This window comes from Ictalurus punctatus, chromosome 29 (genome assembly GCF_001660625.3).
Source record: "Ictalurus punctatus breed USDA103 chromosome 29, Coco_2.0, whole genome shotgun sequence".
NCBI lineage: Eukaryota > Metazoa > Chordata > Actinopteri > Siluriformes > Ictaluridae > Ictalurus > Ictalurus punctatus.
The window spans coordinates 6,609,169-6,635,590 of record NC_030444.2 but is presented as its reverse complement, the minus strand read 5'-3'; the positions used below and the strand labels follow the sequence as shown (position 1 = coordinate 6,635,590).

The window sequence follows — 26,422 nt, the reverse complement described above, 5'->3', positions numbered from 1 at the left end:
ATAGCAGTTTGAAGTGGGAATTGCACATGATGCTGAATGTGTACTAAGTATTAATTAAAGAATTAATGCACTCAAACACACATGCATGCACACAGAGATGGGTGAAAGGAAAAACTAGTGCCTCTATAATGTTGCTAAAGGCATTTTTTCTGTGGCATGGTTTGGGTCTACATGTCTGCTTAGTGGAAAGAGTCACAGCAAATAAATACAAAGCTCTTCACGTTTATCCTGTGATGAAACATCTATGCTGTGATGAGTATGAAAATTATCTGCTATAGCCTTCACAGTCACCAGATCTCAAAACAATTCACTTGCTGAAACACATTGTTTTACTAAGACATTTTATGTTTTTTTTTTCCTTTAATAAAATAAATATACTTTAAACAATGCCCTAAACATCTTTGTTATTATATATTTATAAGCTTAAACTCAGTAGTAAAGTCTGCTACACGTTTGGGGGTGACGCGTAACACTGCTTTTGTAGGTGTTGATTTTTTTCTTCTCCACCAGCAGGGGGAGCTACAACAGCTGCTTTCTCTGCTGAGGAACAGCAAGTCTCTGAGCAAGGAACAGCTTGCTGATCTCTGCATCGTCATGGATGACTTCAGGGAGTCACTGGCACGAGTCCAACCATCTGCCAAGCGTGAAGGCTTCGCCACAGTGCCTGATGTCACCTGGGATGATATCGGTGCACTGCAAGACATTCGCGAGGAACTCACTATGGCCATCTTGGTAGGGTTAGCACATAGTTTGAAATGTTAAAAAATACATTAGATTATAACAGTCAATATATAAAAAACACAAATTTGATAATGGGTTTTTTTTTAATCTAACTGTTATGAACTTTAGAATTTGTTCTTAAAAGTGAGTGCAAAAGGCCGGATTATGTAAAGAGTTGTCTATGAACTGAATTTCACCAGGTGTATGTTTTAATTCAGTGCAGATTAATTCTTATAGCTCATTGTCACAAAACATCTGTACTGATATCTGGATTTAGATCTACATCTGTAATGAGCAATTGACCGAGGCAACAGTCTCATGGGGAAAAATAACCCTCCCTGAGATAAAATAAGGAAGAAACTTTGCGACAGCCAAGATTCAAAAGGGAATCCACCCTGTTCCTTGTCCCAGTGATGCCAGATATTTACAGTATGTACAGAATATTCAGGATAAGGATACTGAGAATAGGAGTCCTGAGAAGAACATACAATATTCAGCCAGGTGTTTTATTCAGCGTTCATACAAGGTGCTTGAAGTGCATGAATTTGGCTTTTTGGAATTTAAGTACTGGAAAACCTTTATCTAGTGGTGCTTAAAATGTGATTGAATTATAGAAAGTAAATAAATACAAAATAGCTAAATAACTTCATAGTTTACTTTTGATAGAACACAAATACAATCCTTTCACTTAAATTATGACTCCCTGCTGCAGCCCCTCCCTTTCCCTCTCCTCCTCCCACTATTCCCACCCTCATTTTACAGAGACCTCTCCGGACAACTTTTCTGGGCCCTTTAGTGACTTTTTTTTTTTTTTTTTCCCTTTAAAAAAAAAATACCTAGAGACTTTTTGGGCAAACCTTAGGTACTTTCCATAGAAGAGAGTGGGCAGTACTGCCCCGCGAGCATGAGGTCCTGCTTTCCCCCAGAGACACACCTCTCTCTGTGGCTACTCTGTCGTGATGGAAAGTTCGGATCATTTTAGTGACTCAGATCTTTGAATCTCCTTCAGCAAAAAGATCGAATCTTTATTCAAGTCATTTCGTTCATTTCAGCAGAATATAATTAAAATGGTACATGTTAAATTCCCCAACACGTCTATTACTTACGCAAACGTTGATCACATTTGGAATAAAAAATAAACTGTAGGCTAATGCAGCCAAGGCCGAATTATGAGAAACAGAAATGGTTAATTAATAGCTTAGCTGGGTCTTCAGGCTATGCAGTCTGTTAGTTCACCTCACCTCCTGATCCGACCGCCCCATAGGCTGAATGCAGTGGGGCTGTGACGTAATGAACGTACGACTCGAACCTGAACACTCGAGAGATGAACTAATCCTGTTGCCGGTAGTGCATGGTGCATTGCCTATGGGCCGGTTATTGCAAACAGGGGATATGCAACCAAATGTTGTGTAATTTACTTTAAGACTATCTGTTCCAATTATTAGTTGGCAATTATTTGATATCCATGAGAGCAGAGTATTTTTGTGAATTTTTTTTAACAAAAGATCAAAAGGTTAAACAAACAGAAAACAAAAACAAATAGTGCTTGAAAAGTCCTGGAATTTCATTATGAAGCATCTATACTAACTCTGTTTATTATACATCTATTTTCTCTTTTCACTGAAAAATACTCAGGCTTGACCTGTATTACCCACAAATTTTTCTATTTGGCTTAATTGTTGCTGTTGCAGACCTTCACTACACAGTATCTGACTTTAATTATATGAGCACATGCATTTGATATAGTCACATCGCTGTGACACAGTCGCTGAAGGTATATTAGGATTGTGCCTTTGGCTTTGTTTCTGCCAGAAAATTTCCGGTTTGTGACATGCTGGCAAGCTACCAACTAGTCACATTGCTAGTGTGTGAATGTGGCCATTGTGTAGGTCAGGCACTGGGAATAAGGGGTAAATAAGGTCATAATTAGCATATGTGAAGATTTGTTAACCTGTAAGTGGTTTTTAAGACTGCAATGTGCTGTATCCTTTTAACTGTATGCAACATTGAGACTTTCTTATCAAGGTTGAATTGTAATTCTTTAATATGTGTGTGTGTGTAGGCTCCTGTACGTAGTCCAGAGGAGTTCAAAGCTCTGGGTTTGAGTGCCCCTGCAGGAGTGCTGCTTGCTGGACCTCCAGGCTGTGGAAAGACCCTTCTTGCAAAAGTATACTGATGTTTTATCTTTAGACTTGATCTCTTTCTGTATCTCTTAGTTGTCATGTATTTTTAAAGTGCACCCATTATGCTTTTTCAGATATTACCTTTTATGTAGTGTGTTATAGAGCTGTTTGTGAAAGTAAAAAGTGTGCAAAGTTTCTAAAATCAAAAGTGCACGACAAACTGAGTTATTGACTCCCAAAAGAAAGAACCGATTCTGAACAGCTGAAATGAGTCGTTAGTAATTCCAGACTTACTCCCTGCACTAACCTATGTAATTTGGTAACAAAAAACCTGCCTGTGGTTTTCATTGGCTGCTCGCGAACAACATGTACTTTGACCCGCCCTCAAACACAACAGTTGTAGTTGCGTCCTGAAAGAGTTAGGTTCATGTCTAAAAGACGTTGTTTTCTGCACTGCAAAAGCAAAACCACTTTGCATGGACTTCCAAAGAATGAGGATGTAAAGCATCAGTGCTTAGAGTTAATTGTAAAATCATACCACAGCAGTTAAATTCTGACCTTTGTGTTCCTGTCATTACATTGCTTCTCAAATGTAGTTATCAACCTGTAAGTATGATTAATTATTTATGTATATATTTTCTACCGAATGATCCAAATGTGTGGTTTTGTGTTGTATACATGTACAGCTAGTGCACAGATGTTAGCCTGTTAGCTGTTAGCCTCTGATAACCGGCTAACTCACGTTATTGCCAAACTACATATAAATTTACCACTGAGAAACGTCCTGTTCTCGTCCTGCTTGCGATGGTGGTTCAGGTTGATCTTTATCGGACTCAGGCTCAAGTTGGTATGGTAAAACCGACGTTATTACGGATATGGTAAACTCTGATATGGTAGTGGGTGTTTCCTTTCCAACACACACTGTAAGCAGTAGACCAATCACAACAGACTGGTACATCTGACCAATCAGAGCAGAGTAGGCTCTCTGAAAGGAGGAGTTTAGAATGAACGGATCCTTGAACGAGTCCTTTCTGACACTGGGGTGTGAGGGGGCTAATGCTGCAATGTAAATTATTAGAAAATTAAAGTGTGTTTTGACCTTGGATGCATGTAAACTTATTGTATGAGACCTTTAAAACAAAATTAGGCACGTTTAAAAACCATAATAAGTGCTCTTTAATGATTGATTTTAAAGTCAATATCCGTATTACAACTTCATCAACTAGAAATAAAAAAACATTGATTTAGTTCAAGTCTCTGAAGGATGAACAAAAGTAAATGTGTTTGTGTCCAGCTAGCATAACGGCAGAGATTTGTGTGGTTATTAGATACAACTTCTTAAAGCTTAAAAACTATCCTTTTCTGTTTATTATTACAGGCTGTTGCCAATGAGTCTGGTTTAAACTTTATATCCGTCAAGGGCCCCGAGCTACTGAATATGGTGAGTTCCACAGTGTGCTCATGTGACACTCATTACAGTTTAAAGTCAGAAGCATGCATTTTAAATGATTCATCATCCTCTCAGAATTCTGTTTATTGGTTTGGGAAAAAGGCACTTATTTTCATGTAAAATGTTTTTGATACTGCTGTATATAACTGATTTATGGAGCTTTATCTTTAAGCTGAGTTAGTGTTGAATAATAATAATAACAATAATAACAATAGCAGCAGCAATAGTCAAAATAAAAATCTTAAATAAAAACTAAGAGTATTAACAATAAGGATGACAGTAGTAATAGCATAGATTGTGTGGTAGGTGGGGGGTGGATGGGTTTGGTAGGAGTAGGGACATGTCATTCGCAGTCTCTCAGGTGGTTTTCATGTATGTTGTGTCAGGTGTTGCTGTGTGCCTTTCCTAAAGACTCTGACACTGATCTCTGTAACTGACAAATAGCTAGACAAGATAGCTAGCTATATTTGTATATATTAGACATAATAGGATATTCGTGATGTTATAGGTCATTTTAGTAATTTCTGTGTTCTAAAAAAAATTATATATATATATATATATATATATATATATATATATATATATATATATATATATATATATATATATATAAAATACAATGTATTATTCTATAGAGTTGGGTTAAAGTGACCTCTTTTTATCCTGTGTTTGTTTTTAATTTACTTTTTTTTACACTGCACGCTGCTTTTGATTCTGCATCTGCTGTCTGTTGTACACTGATAGGACTGAAGATAATAGGCAAAAAGCATATTTAAATCCCAAAGTAAATTTGCATGTGACCGCTGATAAACATCAGAGTGACTGCCATAGTCAGTCCTTTTTACCTGATCTATTATTCACTGTATGGAACTTATGGAAGATTTGGTTACTGCCATGCAAGAGATCTTTCGTGATAGAGTTGTGCTGTAATGGCAGGTCGCAGTGCACAAGCTTACCAATCTCTATTGCTTATTATTTTCTGGCTCTAGTGCCTTTATGAAAGGTTTCTAAGTTTCAGCTCAGGTCTAATCTATTTTCTTGTTTTAAGGTGCTGCGCATCTATTTACACAGTCTGTTACCGTTTACTGATTTTTATTATATAAAATGTTATTCTGCAGTATGTTGGTGAAAGTGAGCGTGCAGTTCGCCAGGTGTTCCAGAGAGGACGAAACTCGGCCCCGTGTGTGATCTTTTTCGATGAGATTGATGCCCTTTGCCCTCGACGTTCTGGCCATGAGGTAATTAACAAACATCTGTTTTCTCACTATTTAGTATACAGCTGGGGAAATAAGTATTGAACACGTGAACATTTTTTTCACTAACTATATTTCCACATGAATTTTCACCAAACATCGGTATTAACTCAAGAAATCCGCAAATATAAAGAATTCACAACATTCAAGTCCGTAAATAAAGTTACGTGTAGTAAAGTGGAATGACACAGGAAAAAAGTATTGAACACGCTAAGAAAAATCAGTTCTCCACGGCAAGGTAAGGCAAGGAACCAACTGAAATCCATAAGTTACAAAGTAATTATATCTCATCAATGCAAATTAATATCAGCTGGGTTAGTAAATTGATGGTTTATAAAAGGCTTTTCGTTACCAAGGTGTCACACAAGAAACATCTCATGATGGGTAAAACCAAAGAGCTCTCCCAAGACCGTCGTAACCTTATTGTTGCAAAACATATTGATGGAATCGGATACAGACATATTTCAAAACTCCTGAATCCTCCAGTAAGCACCATTGGGGACATTATCCGCAAGTGGAAGTAACATCACTCCATCCGTCAATCAGCCAAGCACAGGAGCTCCTCACAAGTTTCTGACCAGGGATTCAGAAGAGTAGCACAAGAGCCAAGAACCACTCAAAAAGAGCTCTAGAAACACTTGGAGGCAGCAGGTACCATCGTCACAGAGAAAACAATAAGCAATGCACTCCACTGCCCATGCTCAACCCGCAAGACTCCATTACTAAAGAAAAGGCACATCGAAGCTAATTTAAAGTTTGCTACAACTCATTTGGACAAGCCTATGAAATACTGGGAGAGTGCAGCCTGGTCAGACGAGAGCAAAATTTAACTTTTTGAGTGTCATACTACACATCATGTTTGGACAAGAAATGGCACTGCACATCACCCTTAAAACACTATATCAACAGTGAAGTTTGGAGGTGGAAGCATCATGGTGTGGGGCTGTTTTTCATTGCATGGTACTGGCAGACTTCATATAATTGAAGGAACGATGAATGGAACCCTTTACTGGGAGATTCTTGAGAAGAATCTGCTGCCATCCACAAGGATGATGAAGATGAGACATGGGTGGACCATCCAACAGGACAACAATCCAAAGCATACAGCAAAGGAAACTCTCAATTGGTTTCAGAGGAAAAAAATCAAGGCATTAGAATGGCCCAGTCAATCACCTGACTTGAATACATTTGAATAAGATTTAAAGACAATGTGTTTAGAAGAATGGACCGAAATCACACCTGAATACTGCGGCCCATTAATTTTCTTCATACAGGAAGCGTCTTGAAGTTGTCATTACAAACAAAGGCTTCTCCACTAAGTATTATATAAATTTCAGTTAGTGTGTTCAATACTTTTTTCCTGCGTCATTCCACTTTATTACACATAACTTCATTTTTGGACTTTAATATTTGGATTTCTTTATATGTGTCAAGTTCTTGAGTTAATACCAAAATCTGGTGAAAATTTCATATGAATAGCCTCATTGGAAATATATTTACTGAAAAAAACGTTGATGCGTTCAATACTTATTTCCCCCACTGTAAATGTTATTTCGTGTATGAGAAAGGTGTTATACAAATAAATTATTTATAATAAGCAGTATTATTAATCTCTGAAGATCTGAGTATTTTTAAATATGCTTTTGCATTTCTTGATGTTTACAGCTAGATGTGTTAAACAACATAGAACATGGCATCTTTTTTTGGAACCCACACATATTTCAAGCAAAAATATTGGAACACGTGAATGACGTGTTTCTTGTTGCCTAGGTGCGCCCTGTTAGATTGATTGTTAAAACAATTAATATCTCTGAATGTCTACTATTGGTGTGAATGCTGGGTTTTACCTGTGAAGACTGCATTTGTTGTTAAAAAGGATAAACCAACATGAAGACCAGAGAGCTGTCGATGAAAGAACAACAAGCCATTTTGAAGCTGAGAACAGAGGGAACATCGTTCAGAGCCATTGCACAAGCATTAGGCATAACCAATAAAACAATTTGGAATTTCCTGAAAAAGAAAGACACCACTGGTGTACTAACATCAAGACATGGAACAGGTTGTCCAAGGAAAACAACAGGGGTTGATGACCGCTGTGAAGGGATCACAATCTACTGTTCGAAGAAGATTTTGAGAGCAGAAGTATAGAGGCCATACCACAAGATGTATACCACTCAGCAGTAAGAATCAGAAAGCCAGATTGGAATTTATTAAAGAAATACAGAGATGAGCCACAAAAGTTCTGGAACCAAGATTACCCTCTACCAAAGTGATGTAAACGTGTGGAGAAAGAAAGGATCTGCTCATGATCCAAAACATGATACAAGCTTACCGGTCAAGCACAGTGGAGGTAGTTTCATGGCTATGGCTTGGGCTTGCATGGCTGCTTCTGGAACAGGCTCACTAATCTTTATTGGTAATGTAACTCATGATGGTAGAAGCAGAATGATTTCAGAAGTTTACAGAAACATTCTGTCTGCCAATTTACAGAGAAATGCATCCAATCTAATTGGGAGGAACTTCATAATGCAGCAAGACAATGACCCAAAACATACTGCCAACACAAACATCAGGTGAAAAAACTGGAAAGTTTTAGACTGACTAAGTCAATTACCAAACACCAGACAGCCCAATTGAGCAGCATTTCACCTTCTGAAGAGGAGACTGAAGGAGTACCAACAACAACTGAAAGAAGCTGTGGTACAAGCCTGGAAAGGCACCACAAAAAAAAGAATGCAACAGTTTGGTGATGTCAGTTGGTCTGTGGCTTGATGCAGTTATTGCAAACAAGGGATATGCAACCAAATATTAAGTGTAATTTACTTTGACTATCTGTTCCTATACTTTTGCTCACCTAAAAATTGGGTGGTCTGCCATGTTCCAAAGGTGCCATGTTCTAAGTTGTTCAACACAGCTACATCTGTATGTGCTAATGTCAGCCATTTGTGGCTGGAGCCAAAGGACCAAAATTGGCCGTGCTCTCTGGGTGAGAGGGATGGCATATGCTGTTTCCTGTCAATCACAACACTAGCCAATAGTTGGCATCTTTGAGCTTATTTCTGTGAAAGAGAGCAGCTGATTCTTTCCTCCAAGTGTGTTACACTGCCCTGCGATGCAGCATGAGCAGAAAAGATGTGGATGGCTAGCTTCACATGGCTCAGGGAAACATGTGTTAGCATTCACTCTTCCCAGTTGGTAGCTGTCGTGTGATAGGTAAGAGCTAGCAGGTGGATGCGATTTGGCAAGTGACCCAATTGGGGGAGAAAATGGGAGAGAGGGGAAAGTGGCACTGTGTAAGTATCAGCAGCTGGTATGTTGTATGTAACGAAAAGTTGCAGTGCTTACACCTGCAGCCACATGCAAATTTCCAAATATTTATGTCAATGCACAGTATTTGCTTGTGCTGACCCAGCAATATCCTTGGTCAAATGTGCAAATTCAGCTATCAAACATTGCAGCAGTAAAGATTTATTTCCCCTCATATGTTCGCCAAACAGGCTTAAGTCTCTTTCGAATCAGAAGGTAATAAAAACAATAGGAACAGTGTTAGTCGAACAAGCAGGTTAGCCCTCACCCTGGTCAGTCAGGCACTGTGCCAGGTATGCACGAAATATGAAGCAAGCTCGTGGCATTTAAAAAGAAAAAAAAAAAAGAAGAGTTTCACACAGAGTTGATCAGTAGCTCGTTAGACACATTACTTCTGTCTACTAATAATTTAACAAATAATTTTCTATTTTTAGAAACAATTTGTTCTTGTAGAAAGATTTTCTAAACTTTTCTAAATAACACAACTGCATAGCTAGGCTTTACAGTGGATTCTTCTTTTCTGAAATCATCCGTGTAACACTGTGACTGTTTATTGAATACATCTTCAATTGATTAAGATTGCCACAGTTAATGTGAACAGCAGAATGTGATTGTATGTGTTTTGTTTGTGTTCAGTCTGGAGCCACTGTGCGTGTAGTGAACCAGTTGCTTACTGAGATGGACGGGTTGGAGACACGCCGCCAGGTTTTCATCATGGCTGCCACCAACCGGCCAGGTAAAAAGAGCCAGCAATCCATTTCATGCACATTTTTGTCTTTTCCAACATAGCCTGATAACTTTGTTTGTTCTGGTTCAGACATCATTGATCCAGCAGTCCTTCGACCTGGCCGTTTGGACAAAACATTGTACGTTGGTTTGCCTCCGCCAGAAGACAGACATGCCATATTGCTCACTATTACTAAGGTGAATTTATTTGTTTAACATGACTGCTGCAATAATCCTCTTGTACAGAACAGTAACATGAACTGCATTTCAAGTAAATTGTAAATAATCTGTGAAATTGCCACAGGGAGGAACTAAGCCTTGTCTGGAGTTAGATGTGAACTTAGAGGAAATTGCCCATGACAAACGGTGTGACTGTTTCACGTGAGTATAGCAAAAGAATAAGGCTAAATCTGTGATAGAAAAAAGTATATAATAAATTACCTTATCCATTCTCTTTTTTACTTCAAATACTATTGTACTACATGTTCTGAATGTAAAATGTTTCATGCTCCTGCATAACAGGGAACTTTATTTGCATGTTAGGTGTTTTTATTGCAGTTATTCTATTTTAAAGTTAAAGATTATAACTAATTGTTTTATTGAGGTTGATTTGCTGAGATTGATTTGCTGGCATTTGCTGATGCAATACATTGGTATTATGGTGTTATTTTATTTGCATTATACTGTCTGTCTCCCTCTCTCTCTCTCTGTGTGTGTGTGTGTGTGTGTGTGTGTGTGTGTGTGTGTGTGTGTGTGTGTGTGTATAGTGGGGCAGACTTGTCTGCACTAGTTAGAGAGGCTTGCGTTAATGCTTTAAGAGCCCACCTCTACTCTCAAACAGCTCTTGCCCACACAGGTAAACACACCAGCATGCCACATGATTACGGTTGCCACCTTAATTGAGTAAAATAAGGAACATGCCCCACAACTAGACATTTTTTATTTTTTATATTTCACTGATTTTCAAAACTCGCTTCTGTGGTTTACAATTGTATTATTTGATCAATATGCCATCCCCACAGAAAGTATTGGAACAACAAGGCCAATTATTTTGTTTTTGCTATACATTGAATACATCTGGATTTGAGATCAAAAGATGAATATGAGACAATAGATCAGAAGTTCACCTTCTTCACATCTAGATGTGTTAAACAACTTAGTACGTGGCACCTTTGGTGGTAGACTACCCAATTTTTATTAAAGGAAATTACACTTAATATTATGAATAGCCTCATAGGAAATATATTTACTGAAAAAAAATGTTGACGCATTCAGTACTCATTTTCCCCACTGTATCTCCGGTTCCAGCTATATGCCCGGTTTCCAGTTGACCTATGCAAAATACGGTCACTAAATCAAAAACAAAGGTTTGCATGATGTTTCCTTATGGAAGAAGAATGCATTCCCTTGAACTATAAGAAAGGCACCAGATTTGGCAGTCAGTCTTTAGAAGACAGCTTTTTAATATTGAAAGCTAAAAGTAGTGATGACTGTATCTTTCTCTTGAGACATTAACCACTGATAGGATGTAGGAGAGTTTTATGACTACTTTGTATTACACTTTATGTTGCTCTGTTTTGTCAGTGTTTCCACACACATGGTGAGTGTTCGTGATATTTGTAAAGGTCATCTGTGCCTGTTAAATAATCCTACCAAAAAAAATGACTTGTTAACCATAATGCATTCCAGCTGGTGTTTGTTTTGCAGTGCAGAAGGAGGTGGAATTTGGAAGCATGTGATAAAGGTTTTAAAGCCTTAGAACCTATATCAAATTTTTGATATAATGATATTTTAATATTATAATAAACACCAACACAATACGCTTTTCTAGGGTATTGTGGATATTGTGAAAAATAAGTATACCCTCCTTCAATTCTATGATTTTACTCACCAGGGTGTGTTCTTTGATTTCTGTGATTTATCAATTGTGTGGTCCTCACCAACTTCTATAAACAAATGGGTAAAAAAGCTCAGGTGACAAAAAAAAAAAAAAAAAAAACTTTATTCATTTTGTAGTGCATGTAATTTTATCCCGTAAAGTAAATCAATATTCAGAAACCAGGTGGGGGGAAAAAATAAGTGCACCCCATTATTCAGTAACATGTAGAACCACCTTTAGCAACAATAATAGCAGTAGTAAACATTTTCTATAGGAGTTTCAGTCTCGCATCATTTTGGAGAAATCTTGGTAAATGGGCTGCACTTATATAGCACTTTTTTTAACCTTAGACATTAAACAAAGTGCTTTACATTGATTCTGTTTATACTGCCATGCAAGGTGCTAGCTTGCCATCGGCAGCAACTTGGGGTTCAGTGTCTTGCCCAAGGACACTTAGACATGTGTAGTCATGTGGGCCGGGTATTGAACCGCCAACCCTACGATTAGTGGACAACCCGCTCTACCACCTGAGTCATAGTCGCTCACTCTTTACATCATTGCTTCAGATCACTGGACATCTCAAGGTTGTCCACACAAGGTGTGCTAAAAGTTCTTCTTTTATAGAGATAGTCACACTTCTTGATGAGTAACTCATTTTGTGCATTTCGATAGTAACACCTAAATACTGCTAAATATTCTCTTAATAATTGTGGAAATAGGAATGGTGTACTTATTTTTACATAGCTGGTTTCTGAATGTTGGTTTATTTTTTGGGGGAAAATGACATGTTGAAATCTGTTGTATTTTGTTACCTGATGTTATTTCTTTATAGACGTTATTTTTAGGCCCTGATTTAGGCATTTGTAGAAATGACTTTGAGATTTGTCCTGTGGTTACATTTCTCATATTGTCCATCCCTAATAGTTAGAGCATGGAGGCGTGTCAAACCACAACGTTACATACCAAATTAAAACTTTTGTTTTGCAAAAATTTATTTTCTTTTTCTGATTCTTGGACACATTTGTCTGCTGGGCAACAACAAATATTAAATGAATAGTCCGTACACAAAATCCATCTTTCCTGAGCACCACTGCTACTGATTTATCCAATTCTGCATTATATACAGTTACAAATGTAGGTAGTGCTAATAAAAGTTTTTAAAAAGTGGTTGACACACGCATGCAAAATGCATTAGGATTGTCATATGGCAACATAATTTGGTCCTCAGGTGCATGTGGTTCACTTTTTGGTAATATTTCTTTGACACAGGGCACACATTCTCCTCCAGCTCTGTTAAAGGCATACGGGTAAGCAGGCAGAATTTTGAAGAGGCTTTGAAGAAGGTGCGGCCGTCCGTGTCCAAAAAGGTGAGCGCACGTAACACAATACAAGAGAGTTAGAGCACTATTGAAAATCCTACAGAAAATCTGATCATTGAATAACATACTACTTTCATGACAGCTTTGAGAATTAATTCTGTATTCTCCTTTTCTACTTTTCATGTACTAAAAAAGTGACGGGGGGTGTGCATACTTAGGGCAGCTTGTATGCTTTGTCTGCATTTTAGTCTGCTAGGCATGGTTATCCACCATCAGGTCAGAAGAGCTAATCAATCCCAAAATTCATGGCCTTGTGGGATGTAACCAGTTGCATGTGAAGTGTACTCCTGGAGCTATTTTCAAACATGTTGCTTGTCAAGTGCTCAGTGAACCAGTTTGTCCAGTTAGCATAGATTGCTAAGACTTTCTCTCTTATAGACAAATTTCCCACACTGCACACATTGTTTTTTTACATAGCTGCTATTCATATACTATTTGCTTTGGTGGAACAAAATCAACTCTGCTTGTTTGTGGTTGTAGCAAAAACCAGCCATGTGCTTTGTGGAATTTGCACAGCAGATGAAGATAATTGCAGGCATTGCATAATTTCTCAATCCTCTGCTAGAAAAGCAAATATCAATTAGTCACCTTCTGGGCATATGGTGCCACTGAAGCACCAGCTGTTATCTTCCATTTATTACATGGCTTTCAAACACTTTTAAAAGCCAGAAGTTTAAGTGTTTGTTTCATTTCTGCTTTATTACATACAGGACCAGCTCATGTATGAGAAACTGCGAGAATCTCTCACCAGATAGGCCAAATTGCTGATGTATGACAGTCAAGCTGATGGAGTTTGCTTTGGTGGTTACTATCTTTTCTCAACGTTTTTGTTTTGATTGCTGTATAACATTGAAATATTATTCCAATGACCTCAATTCCATGAGGGCCATGTTGAAATAAAAAGTAAGTGCCACAATAACACTTTTTGATGTTCTGTGAATACATGTATTCTACACTGAGAAACCCCAGTAATTATTTACCTCCAAGATTATTAAATGGCATGAAGGACAACATTGAGGTTTTTTTAACTGGTTTAATAAATGCACAGAAATGCAGCAAAGCATAAAGACAGAACAGGAATGGAATTAAACATGGCCATAATGTTATCAGCCCAAACAGAGATTTAAATGACAGTCTTTTTCAGCATGGATTCTGACCCTTGCTAGTTCTAATACTGATACAGGAAATATCTCCAGCAAAATTTTCATTGCAGTCAGAGACCAGTCTTTTGAGGCACCTTTAGTTTAATCTTTTTGATGTATTTGACTGAAAAAGCACCTCTGAAATGTAGTCCTGGATACTTCAGGGAACCATAGAGAATAAAGGTCAGGAGAGTTTAAAGAAAGAAGCATGAACTTTCAAGATGTTTGATATAGTTAGTTATACAACAGTTAGTTCCATTCCAAGAGTTCCTATATTTCCAACTGCACAGGGTTGAGCACAGGGATGTTTCACTGGGTCTATCATTCTGCTCACCATGTAAATTTCCACTTCTTAGTTTGAAATGGTTAATATTAGCGACATCATCAGCGGACATAGCAAAAGATTTTCAACCATAACTTTTGACTTCAAATTTGAAAGCTCATCAGATGAAGATGAAAAAGAAGTGTTACCAAAAACACCTTTAACAGGAATGTACACATTTAAACAAACTATTAAACAAAAATTGGTTTGTGTCATCTGTGATTTGTTTGATTAAACATTTTGATTACAATGTTTCATTTCTTAGAGAACGACACACAGCACTCTAGTCTCACTTGTGTTATAGCTACAAGTCATTCCCTCACCAGCATCTCTAGCTCTGTCTCCCTCTCTCACACACCCCACAGCCTGTCATTTTACCAAGAAATCGGAAAGTTTAAACTCCTCTGTCCTTAACACTTTCCTGTGCTGGGAACTTTGTCACAAAGCACCTACAAACAAGGCTTCTTCCATAAATAAATGGCACCTAACAAAAACATCACATCATCGATGATATGCTTTACTCTGACAAACAATAACACATTCTTAAAATCCCTATAATTAGTCTTAGAGTATGTCGAGTGTCTGCCGTACAAGTCCCTGTGTATGAGCTGTGACTATAGAAATAATTAGAACAAGTGCATTAATAATAACCTAACATGCACGTTACACTCTGAACTACTTCAAGCCATGCTGTTACATGAAAATAATGTATACCTTCTGACCAATCAGATTTCAGATTCAGCCATGCTGTGGTATGTCAACGTTCATTATTACATTTAACGTTATGCATCATCTGGGAGACAAAAGGCAGTACCTGTTATCACTTGCCTTATAGAAGCTACAAACAAATGTTGCCCATTTTCTTGCTCGCGCGCTCTCAGAAAGTCAACGACATCAATGATTATTGTATTTTTTTCTAAATAACAGGCAATCGCATCTGACATACAAGTCTTTGTGAATGAGCTGTTACTATGGAAACAATGATGCATTAGCACATCCACATTAAACATGTCATATGAATTACAGCCAAACTAGGGCTGCACAATGTATTGACATTTATCAATATCGTGATAAATGACATATCTGAGAGATAGTTGGTTTGGTTGGTTTGATAAATAAACAAATGGTACTGAATGGATGCCATTGATTTGATGTAATGTTTTTAAACTTGATCTAGTCTTTGAGTGCATTAAAGAAAAGTATTGTCAAACTCCGTTTAATGGTTTTGTTTATTTTGCTACTGTTTTGTTAGCTAACTTGTATATTGCGATGCGTATCGTGTATTGCAGAAATGTCCTCAAGCTCCCAGCCCTAGCCAGAACTCCCATCAGAGTTGCTATTATAGAAAATGAACACCTTCTGATCAATCAGATTTGAGAATTCTTTAATATGCAATATTATATGTAATATCAGTGACTTAATCACCAAAAGGCACAATCCTAAATCTAGAAGCCATTTTGTTTCTTAATGTATTGACACTCCCACTAGTATTGAAGACATGTAAAAAAAAAAATAAAATAAAATAAAAAAAATTCCTATGAAATAGCAAAACATTTTACTAGTAAACAGTTATGTTTGATTAAAGTTTTGTATTAGTCAGCTTCAGCTTCAAAGTGTGGGACGGCTACAGGATCACTGAGAAGTAACATTTCTCCAACCCATTAAATGTCTTTAAGCCCAACATTACAAATAATTTACACATCACCACACAGGCTTTAAAATTTGTTGCTGGATCAGCATGGAAACACGTTATTCTGCAAGCAAGGTCACCAGATCTCCAAATGCTCTGGCTATATCTAAGAATAAATACGCAGGATAAGTTATCAGTCAGAGAGTACTTATTCAGGTCCCCACCTTGAGTGCACACTCCATGTTAGTTATACTGACAAAAAAAAAAAAAGGCCCATTAAAAACCACAGCCAGTGGTGAGCACTGAAGGCAGGACACAGTCACTTGCTGGTAGAAAGCAGACTGTTGCGTCAAGGTGAGTCAGCTTGCAACAGATGTATTCAAACTACATTTAGGTGCTCTTTCTGATCAGCTTTCTTTTGGACTAGGTGCTTAGACGTTAGAAGTACATTAGGCATATTAAGGTTTGAATTTTAGGGAAACTATTTTTAAAAAATGAAGAAGAAGAAAAGATCACACAAAAATTAAAATGTGCAGTGACAGAAAATCCCTAGACAAACAGTAGTTGTGTACTCAACAAAGCTGCAGTGTGTGAAAACCCAAGGATGGAGGAATGATTCCATTTTCACCAACAGACTTTGAAGACACTGTTTGAAATGATTCAAATAAAATTACCATTCTTTCAATTACACACACACACACACACACACACACACACGTCCCGAACGGGGTTATGAAAGGGGTTAGTAGGTGGAGTGTGTACATCTGAGGCTGAGCAATCATTTTTGGTCAACGAAAATCTATTCACTCCAACTTCAGGTCTCCCTTCAGCTTCCTCTTCACACGCGAGTATGGACTCAGCTTGTCATCCATGATGAAATCATAGAGGACTTTCAACCATGATGTGTAACATGGGAGATCATCATAATACTCTGCTGCTATTTTCTTCACCTGTTGACAAAAATGAATTTTTCAGAAATTATGTATATAAATCATACACACTGTCAAAATCATCAAAAAAGATTGTTTGTTGTTTTTACAACAATCCTTATTTGAAGTAATGGTTATACAGTGGTGTTTCACTGAACATTTTCTGTTACTTCTGTCATCTCCTGAGGAAGATCAAGGCACTTTGCTGTCACTTGCATGATAGTCTTCCTCCTATTGAATCTGTTAACATAAGGGTCACTAGTACTTTCTGCCCAACTTATAGTAGCTAAAGTATGAGCTCAGTCTAAAGACAATGATTGTAGCTTCTAAATTAGGTAAATTAGGGCTGCAACTAACTATTATTTTCATAATCAGTTAATTGGATGATTAAATTTTTTCCCCCCGATTAATCGGCTGGTGGGGGGGGGGGGGGGGGGGGGGGACAACAAACTTTCAATACCATTTTCTTTATTTATTTTAAATAAAATACACAAACTGAGTCACAAATATAAATGTCAGATTAAAACTTCACATTAACAGCTGTTATGAGGTTTTGGGCTGAAGACACACACACACACACACACACACACACACACACACACACACACACACACACACACACACACACACACACACACAGTGGGGGAAATAAGTATTGAATGCGGCAACATTTTTTTCAGTAAATATTTTTCCAATGAGGCTATTCACATTAAATTTTCACCAGACATCAGTATTAACTCAAGAAATCCTCAAATATAAGTAAATAACAACATTAAAGTCCATAAATATAAGTTCTATAATAAAGCAGAATGACACAGGAAAAAATTATTGAACATGCTAACTGAAATTTATTTAATACTTGGTGGAGAAGCCTTTGTTTGTAATGAAAGCTTCATGATGCTTCCTGTATGAAGAAATTAATGGGCCGCAGTATTCATGTATGATTTTTGGCCCATTCCTCTAAACATATTGTCTTTAAATCTTGTCCAATTGGATTCAAGTCATTTGATTGACTGGGCCATTCTAACACCTTGATTTTTTTCTCTGAAACCAATTGAGAGTTTCCTTTGCTGTATGCTTTGGATCATTATCCTATTGGAAGGTCCACCCACGTCTCATCCTCGTGGATGGCAGCAGATTTTTCTCAAGAATCTCCCGGTAAAGGGCTCCATTCGTCGTTCCTTCAATTATATGAAGTCTGCCAGTACCATGCGATGATAAACAGCCCCACAGAATGATGCTTCCACCTCCAGACTTCACTGTTTACACAGTGTTTTCTCTTTCCATTTCTTCTCCAAACATAGCGTGTAGTATGACAGCCAAAAAAGTTCAATTTTGCCCTCATCTGAAAAGACTACACTCTTACAGTATTCCATAGGCTTGTCCAAATGAGTGGTAGCAAAATTTAAACAATCTTCGATATGCCTGTTCTTTAGTAATGGATTGTTGGGTCATGCATAGAGGTCATGGTGGTGGAGTGCATTGCCTATTGTTTTCTCTGTAACGATGTCACCTGCTGCCTCCAAGTGTTTCTGGAGCTCTTTCAAAGTGGTCCTTGACTCCCTGGTCAGAAATTAGTGATGTTGCTTCCACTTGAGGATAATGGCCCCAATGGTGCGTACTGAAGGATTCAGAAGTATTGAAGTATGTCTGTATCCAATTCCATCAATAAGTTTTGCAACAATAAGGTTGCGAAGGTCTTGGGAGAGCTCTTTGCTTTTACCAGTCATGAGATGTTTCTTGTGTGACACCACGGTAACGAAAAGCCTTTTTATAGAGCATCAATTTACTAACCCAGCTGATATTTTGCACAGATAGGGGGTGTAATTACTTACGGATTTCAGCTGGTTCCTTGTCTTAGCTTGCCTTGGAGAACTTAGCATGTTCAATACTTTTTCCTGTGTCATTCACTCACTTTTGTTGCTAGCGGTTTAGACATTAATGGCTGTGTGTTGAGTTATTTTGAGGGGACCGCAAATTTACACTGTTACACAAGCTGTACACTCACTACTTTACATTGTAGCAAAGTGTCATTTCTCCAGTGTTGTCGCATGAAAAGATATAATCAAATATTTACAAAAATGTGAGGGGTGTACACTTTTTGAGATAGTGTGTATATATATAAATAAAATAAACAGATTTTGTAATGCAGACATGCAAATGCAGAATAAAATGACAAATGTGTTCATGCTTCACTGTCATGCTTCTGTGCTAAACAAGTTTACAGGTTATAATCTTTAACATGGTGTTCAATATAAAATGGTAGCACACTTTTTTTCCCGCAGTCACTTAACGATTTGGCCTCTGTCTGATGGTGACTGTTGGCCATAAAAGTTAACGTTGACAAACAGTAAATTGAAGAAACTCATTTTCATTGACTGGGTATTAGGCTAAAACTAGCAGCTTTGCATTACGTGCATTTGAGGTCACATGCCATCGACTAGGAAGCAGCTTATAGTTCCATTTTGTAAAAAAAAAAAAGAAAAGAAAAAAAGAATAAAAATAAATAAATAATGCTTGTACTCCATTTGAGATGATGCTAATCTAGTGTATGAATATGTTGCTAGGACTGTAGAATTCATTCAGTACTTTTTGTGCATCCGTAAAAAGAGATACATAAATACTAGGGATGTCAAGAGAACCAATACTTCGGTACAAACATTCTTAAAACGTGATGGTACTTGTTTTTCTGCAGTAGCGTGGGTACCGTATGTACCAAGGTTGCAATTCTTCTGGAACTGAAGGGGACAGCAAATATGCGCAAGTGTTTTAGTTGATCCACAAGTGGTGCTGGTGGTGAAGAAGAAGATGAAGGCGGCCTACAAGCACACAGGAAAAACTACAGTTGGCGGTAAAGTTTAGCTCCACCCCGACTCGTTGAGAGGAAAGGTGGTAAGAGTCAAATATGGAAATACTTCGCATTCGAGGCGGATGACAACAAATATATAATTGATGCTCTGAAGCAGGTGTGCAACTGATGCTATCGTTCATTTCAAACAAAGCGAGGAAACACCTGGAATTTGGCGAAGCACCTGAAAGACGGGCCCTATATTATGTTTGTTTGAGGCAGCTGCCATTGTGGCCATGAAACCAGCTAACGTTATGCTCCATGTAATGTTTGGGATAGCCAGTTATTTGCTAACGACACTAACACATTGCAATGTTACAAACTACCTCCTAATGGTCCACCATGCATCGCCATTCAGCCCGTGTCCGGTCAGCAAAATGTAGCCTAATGTCACTAATAATTATTCAAATGTTAATGCTTTTAATAAATCTTTTTGGCCTGCCACCATATCAGTGAATTTAAACTAATGCTTGCATTCAGAGTATAAGTATGTGTGTATGTTTAGTGTGTACCTTAGCACTTGTAGCCTCCACTGTTCTATTAGTCATGGTCAGAGTGTTTGATGACTAAACTATTCCCACCCCCTTCTCTCTCTGCCAGTATCAACGAGAAGAGCATGTCCTCCAGGAGAGATTTTAATTTTATTATTTAAATTTTATACCACACCGCGGTATTGAGTACTTTTGGTTGTATCGGTACCGACTACTTGATTTTTGGTATCATGACATCCCTATATTTTTAATGTAATGTAATATATACACACACACACACTTTTTATAGATGCAAAGTGAGCACGGAATTAAACTATGGCCCTAAATTAATATATATTCTGGTGTGTATTGGCTTCTTTTCAGTCTTATATAATAGGACAAACAGTTGTGTAAAGGTTTAGTCTTAAGTTTATATTTTTAATACTCAGTTTGTGGATTTTAATGATAACGTTAATGATAATGAGTTTTTATTGGTCACATAGACAGTAGAGCACAGTGAAATTCTTTTCTTCGCATACCTTTCTAAAGTCCCCCCCCCCATCGAATTAATCGAAAAATAAATCAGCCAACAAATCAATTATGAAAATAATTGTTAGTTGCAGCCCTACAGGGAATCAAAGGTTCATCTCATCTCAAAAGTGGCTTAATTTTTCAAATCAAGAATGCTTCAGGTTTTCCACAATGCAAATCATTCATTTCCTTGGGATCTGGTTAGACAATGCAGTGTCTTTAAAACTTAATTCAGAAAATGTAAATTAATGTTAAGCACTGATGCATGAGTTAAAAGGTATGACAGGTTTCAAAATGGTTCAGAAAGGTGGACTAAACTCCCCTAAAATACACTCACCTCAAACTATGTTAGCTAAAAGCACCTTACTGTGCACTTGGCCTGTAATTTACTCATTGACTACACAGCAAAAACCACTTTTTTTAGTGAAGATCAAAAGATATTAATTTCAGAAGCAATAACATTTAAAGGTAAGATGTGGAATGAAGGGTTCGGAGCTGATTATCCTACCAGAGGGAGCCTTCGTCCAGGGATGCTGGGGAAATCATGGTGCTCATTGTGATAGCCTACGTTGAAAGTGAGCAGATTCAGTGATCCATAGTAAGAATAAGTCTCATGGCCCTTGAGGAACATGTAATGCTCAGCAATGAAGTGTCCAGAGATAGGATGGAGGCCCATTCCCAACATCGAGCCAGCCAGCATGTAAAACAAAGGCTTGGCACCCAACAGCCAATAGAGAAGAATGTTAAATGTAAATTGGACAGCCGCATTAGCTAACTCCAACTGACTGATGGGTTTTGGATTGATGCACAGAGGCCGAATTGCATAGAAAAGCGGCTGAAGAATAATCCAAATAAACTTGCGAAAGCGAGTGCAGAAGAACCAGCCCTCAAAATCGGTTGGGATGTCCACGTCCACGCCATCCCCACCCAAATAGCGGTGGTGGTCAAGGTGGTAGCGCTTGAAGGAGGCAGAGTATGGCAGACCGATAGGCAGGTTAGCAAAGATGGCGAACCAGCGATTCCATTTCGCACGATTGTTGCCAAATGCTGTGTTGTGGGAAATTTCATGGATGGCTAAAGTCATGGAGTGGTTTATGCAACTGCTGAACGCATAAGTCCAAAACAGGACCCACTTCCATTCCAAATCCTTGATGAGGTAAAAAGCCAGGAACTGGATGGCTACCATCATGCAGACAATCCATTTTAGCCTCGGGTCAGGTCCCATGAGAGATTTTATCTCTGGATATTTGGCTACCAAAAGAAACAAAAGACATCAGAGATTTGACTTTAGACTGGTATATACACACTAGAAAACTAATGAAATTTCTATTCATTCAAATACGGAGATTTACTGAGACCAAGAATCGACTCATTAGTCTGCTTTTTAAGAGTCAGGGCAAGCCTTTTATCTGTAATCTAATCAGATCTTTTGCAGACTCTGAAGGCCTATGGGTTTAAATAGTAATGATTTACACATAATTGGCACTTTAACATGTTACGTACCTATAATTTATTTATAGGTTTAATCATTTCCATCACACAGAACTCAACAACACATTAAAAAGGAAAAGACAAAAGAAAAAAGAAAAAAAAAAGCTTATCGCCTTAGATTTCATTTTAATTTAAATTACCCAATGACTGAAGGATTAATTATAAAATACTCTTATTAACCTATAAAGCACTAAACGGTCTCGCGCCACAATATCTAAGCGACCTTTTGGTTTTATATGATCCGCCACGCCTACTTAGATCAAAAGATGCAGGCTATCTGACGGTACCTCGAATAGTGAAGGCTACAGCAGGGGGAAGAGCTTTCTCTTATAGGGCCCCACAGTTATGGAACAGTCTTCCTATTAGTGTTCGGGACTCAGACACAGTCTCAGTGTTTAAGTCTAAGCTTAAAACGTATTTGTTTACTCAAGCCTACCCTGACTAGATTCTGTTCTACTTTCTCCCTCTCTCCTTTCGCCGAGCCCCACACGAATTTATGGAGATACTAGAGATCCAGATCCTTTCTGCCTCTGGATGGAGCTCAAATCTTCTTTAATTCCAGACTGCTGGGACTACGGCTGCTCTTAACACCATACAGACTTCATATAAATCCATAATGAACTTTTTCACAATATCTGTTGTTACCCAGATGAGGATGGGTTCCCTTCTGAGTCGGGTTCCTCTCAAGGTTTCTTCCTCTTAAAACATCTTAGGGAGTTTTTCCTTGCCACCGTCGCCACTCAGTGGCTTGCTCAGTTGGGATAAATTCACACCTTTAATATCTGTATACCGTGTTGATATTTCTGTAAAGCTGCTTTGAGACAATGTCTATTGTAAAAAGCGCTATACAAATAAAATTGAATTGAATTGAAGGATGTCCAACAGTGGCTTGTGGAAATTTACGTTATATGCTTCCATTTCCTACTCTAAAATAAATTTAGCAAATATAGTTACATGAGTAAGGTATTCACTTAAAGCAGGTCTACGCATAGAAATAGAACCACACTGCATTATCTGTTGTAAAGAGGAGTTTCTGAGAACTATGAGAAGGAGTTGACTTGTATGGGGCAAGTCTTGACTGAAAACCTGGGTCAAAGTTTCCACACACCTGTGAACAATCAGCAGTTCTTGAAGTTCCTTTCACATTTTTAAAAAAAATCTGAACTCAGTTTGGTGTAAATTGTACAATAAACTGTCTGCAGCAAACAGATGTGTAACATTATGAGCATGCACTGCCATATATACAATATTGGACTGAATGTTTGAAGCAGTTAAAGCTTATCTGTTCATCTGTGCACTAAATAGTTCTTGTTTTCTCCTCGGTCATTGTTCACAGCTTAATAGCTGGACAGTGAACAACTTGCATTTCACTTGGCAGCACATTTACATAAACTGACTTATAAGAAAGGCATAGTACAATCCAAGCATATACAGCAGCTGAGCAGTTGAAAACCCAACAAAGGGTCAAAGACAGCCTCATTAGTAAAGAACAAAGGCACTGCCCCTTTCACTTAAAACAAGTCCTTCACTGTGTCTGCTTGATTAAAACTGCACAAAGGCCTGATGACATGAAAAGTATGAAATATTCAGGAAGTACAAGCATTTGTCCACTCAGTGGTTGCAGAACAAAATAGCCCATTACTGCACAATAAGTGCACATTATGTCAAAATAATGTAAGCCGGGGATAAAGGCTCCTACTTTATATCAGGACACAAGGCCCAGACACTGGATATCGAATAGGTCTCAATAACACTACACCTTCCTTCAGGTCAACTGGCTGGCTGCAGGGTAAAATGCCTAGCTACTGAACTTTGGCCCAGCCACATCTGCCCTCAAACTCACATGGTGGACATGAGATGGGTGAACTTGACTAACATCTTTATGTAAAATATTCATCAATTTAGTGGTCATTTTAAAGAAATAGAAGGTGTTAATGTGTGACACTGCCTACAACTTACGCTACAGCCAAAACGTTAAGTAAATACAAATAAAAGGTCATTAAAAAGATAACTGTCACTGTAACTGCATTTAACTATTTTTGTGGTTTTGGAGATGACTTTAAAAGCATTAGCCAACTAGTTAAGCTTTGTGTCCATGCAATAATGCTGCCTTCACATGCTCCTCAAATGGTCTTAAATCCCACAAGCAAATTTACAAAGCTTCTGCATTCAAACACACTGCAAACTTTAGCTAGTAAATTAATTATCATCCTAACATTTACTGTACACCATCTCCTTTTATGTCTAAAGACATAAAAGGATGACATGACGGTCATCAACTGGCAGACCCAGTAAAGTATTGCAAATTGGCCGAAATTGCGTACTCATGTTCCCAGGGTCCTATGTTCCCAATATTTATACACATAAGGAACACATGGTGATTTAAAGCTGGAGTTTGGCTTCAGTATAAGTGAAAGCTGGGATATGTTCATACTTAATGTTATTCCTTTTATGACCATTTGCAGTGTTTTATAGGCTATAGTATGGGATTTCTTCAGTTTAGAGTATACTATTCACTATTGCTCATGCATGGATTTGAACTGAATGAATGTAGACTAACAGCTATTTTTGAGCAATAAAAATGGGGGTTCAGCATGTGCAACGTAGTTAATTTTAATAAATTTCAAGTGCGGATGAAGGATTGATTTTAAACTAATGTATGTTGAAACTGAAAAGGTAATAAAGTTAATAGGGCCCTGGGGAAATGAGTCCAGACTACCTAAAACCTTTGGAAAAGTTTACTTAATGCGTGTTAACAGAATATTAAACTGGGGAATATAGGACCCTGGGAACAGGACTGCCCCTCCAACATGTCCTCCTGTTTTGTGTGTGTGTGAGAGAGAGAGAGAGAGAGAGAGAGATTATATATATATATATATAAAATGAGCTCATTGACTACTAAAATGAAAATTTATTTGGGAACAAAATAAGCTATCAAACACTGAAACAATCATATTCTTCTACCACAAGGAAAAGAAAAGTTTGACTTGTTACTAACATTTAGGTGGTTACCAAGTTTTCTACAGCTAGCAGGATTATCATCCAATTATCAGGAAAAAACGACAAACAACGGTAAATTTGGGGTTCCCACAACAATTAGGGTTTAAAATAAAGAAAGAAAGAAAGAAAGAAAGAAATATAAAAAATAAAAAAACACGGTGCGACCCACAACTTGTTGGGTTTTTTTCCGTTAACATAAAAAAACAAACATTTTCTAGGCCTACAAATGCCAGTCTTGCTAATGGTCGTGCGCCAATTCGTACTCTTGCTAAACTAACTACTTCACCACATGTGCACTATGTTCTAGGTTATATTAATGTTCACTAATCTTTGAGCCAATGTGGCAGTGTGTTCTGCTAACGTATAGGAAGTGGCTCTTCATTTTCAGGGCGTTAGCGTTCATATTAGCGATCTTAGCTACTCGTGTTGACATAACGGTATGTCTTGTGACCAGTGGGCTTAGACTAGTGTTCTAAAGCCTCAAGACTGAGTTACTAACACTGATCAAACTAACAAACTGGTTACGACACACAGACTATCTACAGTTTAAGTTTAATTCGGTGGCTAATTCTTCAACTATGTTACACAGGAACTAGTTGCACGACGACTGCAGTGATAATACACAATCCCCCAAATGCGTGAAGCTACATTATAACCTGGTAAGAAAGCTCGATCAGTCGATCAGATCAATGAAAAGAAGTGAACTGCTCACCGAGAATCTCTTTTCTCCGGTCGGCATGTGGCTGGTCGGTATAAACCCATTCGAAATCCTCACGCGCCACCCGGTTCCCCATATTACACGGCCTGCTTTATAAGAGCGTTATTTATGAGCTTTAGGTGCTGTTCCCGGAGATTAGACGTCCCTGTGTAGGCGATTCCGAAGTTACCACTTTTTTCCCCCCTTCTTCATAAAGACCAGTAACACCTAGTGCCCCGGCTGAAATGGCCGAGTCGAGCTGCGTCCTGTGGGCGGTTCTGCTTTTAGGGCGGAACAAAAGTTGGTGTGACGTTGGACGTTCGATATTAATGGATATGCGGAAATTAAGGGACCGTCTCTAAAGTTACATACGACATTGTTAAACACGTTTCTAACTTCAATAGCATTTGAAGGGAATGACTTACAGTCGTATAACCAACTGTAAAGTGTTCATGTAGGTGTCATCTATAATGCACACCTCTTAGATTTTTAATATTTATTAAAATAAGCTATTAAATCACATGTA

General features: G+C 37.9%; 2 protein-coding genes across 3 annotated transcripts in view; one reads left to right on the top strand and one right to left on the bottom strand.

The window, feature by feature from the left end:
• Positions 1 to 14,294, top strand: part of nvl (nuclear VCP like) — a 42,087-nt gene extending 27,793 nt beyond the window's left edge. The window contains exons 14-23 of the mRNA XM_017461522.3: positions 511 to 732; positions 2,783 to 2,887; positions 4,222 to 4,284; positions 5,412 to 5,531; positions 9,489 to 9,588; positions 9,670 to 9,776; positions 9,883 to 9,959; positions 10,346 to 10,434; positions 12,727 to 12,824; positions 13,547 to 14,294. Of these exons, the coding sequence (XP_017317011.1) occupies positions 511 to 732; positions 2,783 to 2,887; positions 4,222 to 4,284; positions 5,412 to 5,531; positions 9,489 to 9,588; positions 9,670 to 9,776; positions 9,883 to 9,959; positions 10,346 to 10,434; positions 12,727 to 12,824; positions 13,547 to 13,591 (1,026 nt within the window). The 3' untranslated portion in view covers positions 13,592 to 14,294. The remainder of the gene's footprint in view (positions 1 to 510; positions 733 to 2,782; positions 2,888 to 4,221; positions 4,285 to 5,411; positions 5,532 to 9,488; positions 9,589 to 9,669; positions 9,777 to 9,882; positions 9,960 to 10,345; positions 10,435 to 12,726; positions 12,825 to 13,546) is intronic.
• A 1,373-nt stretch (positions 14,295 to 15,667) lies between these two features.
• Positions 15,668 to 26,183, bottom strand: degs1 (delta(4)-desaturase, sphingolipid 1). 2 transcript variants are annotated; one of them, XM_017461523.3, is made up of 3 exons: positions 25,912 to 26,179; positions 21,217 to 21,959; positions 15,668 to 16,880 (listed from the first exon to the last, which is right to left on the bottom strand). In XM_017461523.3, the coding sequence occupies exons 1-3, from the start codon at positions 25,991 to 25,993 to the stop codon at positions 16,734 to 16,736; spliced, it is 972 nt and encodes a 323-aa protein (XP_017317012.1). In that variant the 5' UTR covers positions 25,994 to 26,179; the 3' UTR covers positions 15,668 to 16,733. The 2 variants fall into 2 exon arrangements, with proteins under 2 accessions (XP_017317012.1, XP_053533721.1); XM_053677746.1 differs by lacking the exon at positions 15,668 to 16,880 and adding an exon at positions 17,317 to 19,678 and having other exon boundaries at positions 25,912 to 26,183.
• Between the last annotated feature and the right edge of the window lie 239 nt (positions 26,184 to 26,422).

Excerpts from the sequence above, each read along its gene's own strand:
- degs1 (XM_053677746.1), bottom strand. The coding sequence starts at position 25,993 with ATGGGGAACCGGGTGGCGCGTGAGGATTTCGAATGGGTTTATACCGAC. Across the intron at positions 21,960-25,911 it reads CCGGAGAAAAGAGATTCTCG|CCAAATATCCAGAGATAAAA; the intron begins GTGAGCAGTTCA and ends TTCTTTTGGTAG. Across the intron at positions 19,679-21,216 it reads CTGGACGAAGGCTCCCTCTG|GCCGCCTTCATCTTCTTCTT; the intron begins GTAGGATAATCA and ends GTGTGCTTGTAG.